General features: G+C 43.6%; 1 protein-coding gene across 1 annotated transcript in view; it reads left to right on the top strand.

Moving 5' to 3' along the window:
• The window catches only part of LOC123146995 (protein NRT1/ PTR FAMILY 2.3), a 7,768-nt gene extending 3,368 nt beyond the window's left edge, over nt 1-4,400 (top strand). Inside the window, exon 4 of the mRNA XM_044566252.1 lies at nt 3,396-4,400. Within this exon, the coding sequence (XP_044422187.1) occupies nt 3,396-4,089 (694 nt within the window). The 3' untranslated portion in view covers nt 4,090-4,400. The remainder of the gene's footprint in view (nt 1-3,395) is intronic.
• The last annotated feature ends 3,580 nt before the right edge of the window (nt 4,401-7,980 follow it).

Consider the following 7,980-nt stretch of genomic DNA (forward strand, 5'->3'; position numbering starts at 1 on the left):
GGAGACCAAAGAGAAATATTGGCTTTACAATTAGATAAACTTTTAGCGTCCTTATCATGGATATCTAGATTGGTGAACACATTGAAATGGTAAGTATAATTTGTCTCCATATTAATATTGCAGTTTTACTACTTCCTCCGACCTATATTAATAATTGATGATTTAGTATGATTTGTATTAAATTTATGGATGGGGGGAGTAGGTTTTGTCGGTTTATAACAGTATACATCAATGGTTGATTGCATTTTTCAAATGCCATGTCCATGTACAAATCAACTCCTTTTTGCGTATTTATTCTACTTCTTTTCAATATTCAAGCCATCAGCGGCCACGCCACCTACTAGCTTTGGCTGTCCAACTTTTTGGTAGAATCAACATATAGTTAGGATCAACTATTTTACAATCAGATAAAATTTTAGCGTCCTTATCATGGATATCAAGATCGGTGAACACATTGAAATGGGAATTATAAATTATTCTCCATATTAATACTACATGTTTACTACTTCCTTAGATCCATATTAATAACCGATAATTTAGTATGATTTGTATTGAATTAGTGACAATTAATATGGATCAGATGGAGTAGGTTTTATCGGTTTATATCAGTATACACCATTGGTTGAGTGCATTTCGCGTACCATGTCCATGTCCAAATCAACTCCTTTTTGGGTATTTATTCTACTTCTTTTTCAATAATCAAACCATCGGTGGCAATGCCACCTACTAGCTTTGGCTATCCAACTTTTTGGTAAAATCAACATATAGTTAGGATCAACTATTTAACTATAGTAGATTAGTTTGCATGTTAGGCAAAACTACTACGTACTAGCAACTACTCCATCCGTTCCTTTATGTAATGTGTATTTGTTGTTCACAAAAAAAATTCATAATATAAGGTGCATTTCTCCCTTTTCATCTATTTTCCGGTTTTGTCCCTCCACCATTCCCTACATGACTTCCATATAAAGTAGTACGTGATACCTAAGGAAGTTATTTTTAAAAAAAAATCTCTATCTGATTGCATGCACTCACAAATCTCTCTTTCCTAGCCCACTGATTGATTTTATTCCGGTGCGGTGCGATTCAGCTCTATGTTATTAGGTTATTTAGTTGTCGTTAACTACCTAATTTGTTCAGGGTATTTTTGCCTAATATTCTCCTCGATTCTGTGTCTTGGTTACCGTGCTAAAAAATACACCTTACATAAAGGAACAGAGGGAGTATATAGCTATCTATATTTTGCAAAATAGTATATAGGTCCTTACAAACACACATATATACTGAAAAATAAAATTACATTCAAATCCCGAGGAGCATCGAAGACTTCTTTCTCCTACATCCACCGGCGACGCGCCACGAGTATAGCTCGATGCCATCTCTGGGCCTCCACCTTGACGGAGCAAACTTTTTTAAACCCAGAAGCTTGTAAGAGCAACACGTTAGTGTCTTGAAATTTCAGCTGAGAAAATTAGTCTCATCCACAAACTTACATACGACGCGTCTAAAAAAAACTTAAATATGACAGATAAAATATATAGTTTAGTTGACTAACAAAATTTGTCACGACAAATGGTACAATGGTAGCGATTAAGTTGTGCAAAAACACAAAAGAGAATCATACTATTAAGATGGGTGGAACGACGTAGAAATTGTAACGGAAACTAATGGCACTCTTGTAAACATCACCACTGCCTGGTATATGTATATGAGAAGTCATGGACGACCACTAGTAGAAAACGAAGCTTTAAAACCGGTTTATATGGGCCTTTAGTGCCGGTTATGGAACCGGCACTAAAGTGTGGGCACTAAAGCCCCCCCCCCCCCTTTAGTACCGGTTCGGCACGAACCGGCGCTAAAGTGCCACCACGTGGCGTGAGCTCGCGCCCTGGTATGAGCTCGCGCCATTAAAGGTTTTTTTTTTGATTTTTTGGAAAAAAAATTTGATTTTTTTTTCTATTTTTATTTTTTCTGAATTATTTGATGATTTAGTCTCTAATCACCTCTCTTAATTGCTCAAGTGTGGATCACTCATTTCAAATCATCTAACTTCCCGACCGGTCACCCATCCCTCTCACAACTCCAGTCCGAGCACGCTTAACTTTCAGATTCTATTCTCCTTCGTTTCCGAGTCTGCACTTGTTGTTTTACTGACAATAGTAAGATGTCAATCCTATTAACCCCTCAAAAAAAACCCCCTCAGGAGTTTAGCTTGAGCATGAAGTCACACATTTCACCGTTTGAGTTTGAAACTATTATTCTAAAAAAACAGTAATTATTTAGTAACGCTAATATTTCTTGAATAAGTTTGACCATAGTTTGACCATATTTGACCAAAATTCAAAAAATTGAAATAATTATTTAGTAACACTAATATTCTTGAATAATTATGTAGTAACACTAATATTTCTTGAATAAGTAGTTTCACCATAGTTTGACCACAGTTTGACCAGATTTGACCAAAATTCAAAAAACCTAAGATACTTAAAACGTAATTATTGCGTAATTATTTAGTAACACTCTATATTTCTTGAATCAGTTGTTTGACCGGTTTGACAAGATTTAACCAAAATTCAAAAAAACATAAATTAGAGCATATCTTTTTTTCCTTTTACAATTTTGTCATTTCAAAAATTGTCCTAAACCCTAAACCCGGGACTTAAAACGTCGGAAACTCTATGCTAAACAGTAAAAACTAAGGGTTTAAACCATAAAACCTAACCCTAAACGCTGAAATCTAAACCCTAGCACTAAACGCTAAAAACGTCTAAAAAACGTCTAAAACGCCCAAAAACTCTATTTTCCCTTTGAAATTTTGCGATTTTAAAAAATTGTCGAAACGGAAAATGGTTGTTTAAGCGGATCAATCTTTTTGTTCTGCAAATTTTGATATATTATATGTATTTTTCCGAATTAGGATGATTTAGTTATGATTTTTTCAAGTTTGAAAATTGCCCTATAGTCCCGGTTTGTGTCTCCAACCGGTACTATAGATCAGACCCCTTTAGTACCGGTTCATGGCACGAACCGGTACTAAAGGTGATCGTGGGGCCCCGGCCTGACGCCAGCCTGCCACCACCCCTTTAGTACCGGTTCGTGCCACGAACCGGTACTAAAGGTTCAACACGAACCGGCATTAATGCAAATCTGTTCGAACCGGCACTAATGGTACCATTAGTACTGGGCCAAAATCAAACCGGCACTAATGTGCTTCACGTTTGACCCTTTTTCTACTAGTGGACAATGACATCTACTCCCTCCGTTCCGAATTACTTGTCGCATGTATGGATGTATCTAGATGTATTTTAGTTCTAGATATATCTATTTCTACGACGAGTAATTTGGAACGGAAGGAGTTGTAGTTAACTCCACGTTGCTCGATCGCGTGCATGCAGCTTCCTGAACCGTGCTGCGGTGATCACGGACGGCGACGTGGACGACGCGAGCGGCTCGGTGCTCCGTCCATGGCGCGTGTGCACGGTGCAGCAGGTGGAGGACTTCAAGACGGTGCTGCGCATCATGCCGCTGTGGAGCGCGGCCATCGTGCTGAGCGTCGCCATCGGCGTGCAGATCAACTTCACAATCCTGCAGGCGCTTGCCATGGACCGCGCCGTTGGCCGCTTCACCGTGCCGGCGGGCTCCATGTTCGTCGGCAGCCTCATGGCCGTGGTCATCTTCCTCGGGCTTCTCGACCGGGTCCTACTCCCACTCTGGAGGCGGGTGACCGGCCACACGCCGACGCCGCTGCAGTGCGTGGGCTTGGGCCACGCGCTCACCGTGCTGAGCATGGCCACGTCCGCCATCATCGAGCGCCACCGCACCGCCACGGTGCGCGCGCACGGCGAGGAGGGCAACCCGGCGTGGGTGTCGCCGCTGTCGGCGATGTGGCTGCTCCTGCCGTTCGCCGTGGCCGGGGCGGGGGAGGCGCTGCACTTCCCGGCGCAGGTGACGCTGTACTACCAGGAGTTCCCGCCACTGCTCAAGAACACGGCCACGGGCATGATGGCCATGATCGTCGCGCTCGGGTTCTACCTCAGCACGGCCCTCATCAATGTCATCCAGCGCGCCACCACCTGGCCGGCCCAGTAGCTCCACATGTGGGTAAAAACCTCCAACGAGATGTATGTTAGTTTCGTTATAAGCGAGATATAACATTTACGGCCACTACCGCCTCGCGTCCGAGCATATGCCGCTCGGTGGGCCTCAAAACCTTAGTTAACCACGGATTTCTCTGGACCGGGAAGATGGAGTATCTGAATGATGAGCCAGCCCCCCAACCCTGGTCTTCGCGGACTTCTTCAAGTGCAGGTTAGATGGTCCACAATCTCGCTTCCTCAAGTAGGTGTAGGAGGTCTACCAAATTAACTTGGTTAAATACTGGAGCCCCAACTCAACTTCAATCTTGGCCACTGTCGCCCATCTTCGCGAGGCCTGCAATATACAATAAACTTGTTAATCTTTGATGGATTTCTCATGATGTGACGGTTTTCAAAAATCTTAATAGAGGGCATGGTAGTCAATCTATGAAGCGGTATACATGACGAATTGTCAATCTTTAAGGGTGCACATCTGTGCCGATTTTACGCTAATTTGTAACAGATTGAAACTTTCATGGATTAACATGTATCTTGTACTGTTGGTTGGGTCGAAGACCGCCCCTAGAGGTGTTCTGAGGTGAAAATTTCATGGAGGTGGTAGGGAATGCCAGAATCCGGCAGAAGTATTGTTCTATTGGGCGGGAGACAATAACAGGCAGAAGTATCATATGGTTAGTTGGCCCGACATCTGCAAGCTTCGGGACCAGGGAGGCCTTGGCATCATGTGCTCTAAGCGCATGAACATTGCCCTTCTTTCCCGCTGGCTCTGGCGCATCTCTCAGGGACATGGCGGTCTGTGGTTAGACATCATCCGGAACAAATACCTGCGTGGTCAATCCTTGGCCTTCTGCCAGCGGTCGGGCGGGTCCCAGTTCTGGCAGTCGGTCATCCAGCTGCTTCCCGTCCTCCGCATTGGGACCTCCATATCGGTTGGTTCCGGAGCCGCGACCTTGTTCTGGTTTGACCGCTAGGCTGGGGACGCCCCCTTCGCTGCCCGCTTTCCCGACCTCTTCTCCATCGCTGTCGCCTCTACAATCTCAGTTCAGCAGGCCCTTATTGACTTAGGGCACCTCGCGTTCCAGAGGCCATTTGGGCCTCCGAAAGTGGCCGCCTGGCATGAGCTGCTTGATTGTATTGCGCTCCATGAACCGACTGTCGATGTTGGCCCGGATGAGGTTCGGTGGCACCTTGAGCCTTCGGGACAATTCTCCACCAAGTCCCTCTATGCGGCTATCGCCCCCTCCTCCGCCCCTCCCCCCTTCAGGCAGTTTGGTCCATTCGACTGCCCCTTAAAATCTGGATCTTCATGTGGCAGTGGATCCGCGGTCGGCTTTCGTCGGGTGTTGAGGTCCGCAAGCGCAATGGCCCGGGCTCTGGCCTCTGCCCCCTCTGTGATTCCCCCGAAGACTCGAACCACATTTTCTTCTCCTGTGTGTCTGCGCAGTTCGTATGGAGCTGCTTTAGGGAGGCAATTGGTGGGAATTGGTGCCACTCCAACTTCCCCGACCTCTTTGCCGAACTACAGGCCTCCCCGCTTCCATCTCGCCATATTAGGTGGCTTGAGATTGGGGTTCTCGCGTGGACGCTTTGGACCATTCGCAATAAACTTGTGATTCAGCGCTCCCCTCTCCGACGCTCTACTGATGCCCTCTAAAAATTGTCTAGTTACTTGCAGCTCTGGCGGCTGCTTAGCCGCCCTCGGGACCGGGACGCCATCTCCGCCTTCATCGCCGACCTCCGCTCGATGGCCATCCGTCTGTCGCCGCCCCCTCCGCCGCCTCCTTCTGAGCCTGATTAGTCGTGTGTTGCCATCCAGCTCCAGCTTCGGCCTTGGCCCTGGCTGAGTTGTATTTTTATGTTGTGTTGCGTTTTTGGGCTTGTTGAGTTGTGCCCTCAGCAAAATCTCTGGACCTTATTTGTGTGTCTTGGGTGTGTGTGTTGAACTAGTCTTGTATGTTCTCCTGGCGGTTTGCTTTATTTATAAAGCGGGGCAAAAGCCTTTTTCGGTAATGCCAGAATCCGGGCTTCGCTTCGCGAAGAACATCCTTCTAAGAACTCCTAGTATGACTGGAAACAAAAGCGCTTTTAAAGTTTTACCTTCACTAGTCTACATGAATTGAAATGCACTTCTGAGGTAGACGATCAATTGTGAGGGATTGCTACACTTCAACTCCTGGCATGTTGTAGGAGGGCTATGAGCTGGTGAAGGAAATAAAGATCCTTGCTATCAAAGGTCTCACCAGGATGGGATGTGACTTTTGACTGCCTACAATGATGGATTCGTCCCTAAGGGGCTCGACTTATTACTCACTCTAGATTCAATCCATATGTCAGGTCCAAAGATGGATCTCGCGAGACCGGCCCTCGCGTCGAGCAAAGGTCTGGGCCAGTGATTTGTACTCCAAACATGATCCAGACAATAGAACCTCGCCCTCGTTGGTAGATAGGACTGAGTCTATTTGGCTAATTTTTAACTCGTTCAGTTGGGTTTTATTTCCAGTAATATCCCAACACATGTCATTACACTTGAATGATTTTGAATTCTTCATTCAAATTTGTTTCCAGTCAAAACCTGACACATGGCTTGGAGAAAAAGGCCAGACCTCTGATCAAGTCATCACATGCTTTTTAGGTTGGTTGTTACTTCACTTTGCTACTTGAAATTAGCAACAAACAAAAATATAAAAATGCATCCATGAGAGTCCATTATCCAAATTAAATAAAGAAAACAATAAGCTACTAAAATCCACCCACCCGAATTATCAGTACCCAAAATATGGAAATAAAGTGAAAAGGAGACTTACCAGTAGGAATCTGTTTCACATGATTTTAAAACCTAAATCACAATGGTTTTTGTCCTGATTTACAAGTTCCAAATCTTGTATTAACAAGTCTAATGAATCTCTCTTTGCGGGTGAAGTATAATGTATCATAACTTGTTACACACAAAGAGTCTGCACTAAAAGCATTAGGAAAATTCAGTCTACATGATCTCAAAACTAAAATTCCAGTTATTTGTATCCTGATTCACATGTTCCAATACTCGTGAGAATCTAGTGTGGGTTGTTCTTAGATAAAGAGCCGACAACAAAAATGAAAGTGATATCCATTAGACACATACACAACACGCATCAACGACAAAATGGGTGATGGAAACTTCGTATGAAGTCTAAAATAATATCATTCTATTGAATTCATACTCTAGCTAATTCATTCAAAAGTCCGAACTGATGGAGAGAGGCGGGCAACATATTTCAACACCCCCTCTAGGCCTTTTTAGTCCTTAAACATGGGATTGATGTCAGCGACAAAATGGAAGGTCGAAAATTCGAATGAAGTATGAAATAAAAATCATTCTATTCAATTTATGTTCCAGTCAATTCATCCAAAAATCTAAACTGATGAAGAGAGACGGGCAATATAATTCAACACTCCCCCTCATGTCTAGACATTTTTGGTCCTTATACATGGGATCGATTTAGGTTGTAGAATCTTTTATTTTTAATATTGCATTGACAGAGTCTGGAATGTGACACCTCTTGGCTCGGATCCATATTAAATTATGCTCCATCCAATTTATCCCAAAGTCCAAATTGATGGAGAGAGACGGACAATATATTTCAACATATTCGACTGAAAAATAAGAATTTTATAAATCTAAAAGTGTTTCTCTAGGATGATGTATGTTTTGGCTATTAACTTTTCCATACCTTGAATGATACATCAATGCAAATTGAGTCGCAGATTAATTAAAAGAAGCTATGTGTGAGAAAAGGATTTTTTTTCTTACCAAAATATATTAACATATAAGATATTTATATTAAATCTAGCCGCGCAAAGGCACGATTTATCCAGCTTGTTGCAGAAACGACCATACAGACAA

The sequence above is a fragment of the Triticum aestivum genome, chromosome 7A (assembly GCF_018294505.1).
Source record: "Triticum aestivum cultivar Chinese Spring chromosome 7A, IWGSC CS RefSeq v2.1, whole genome shotgun sequence".
NCBI classification, from domain to species: Eukaryota; Viridiplantae; Streptophyta; class Magnoliopsida; order Poales; family Poaceae; genus Triticum; species Triticum aestivum.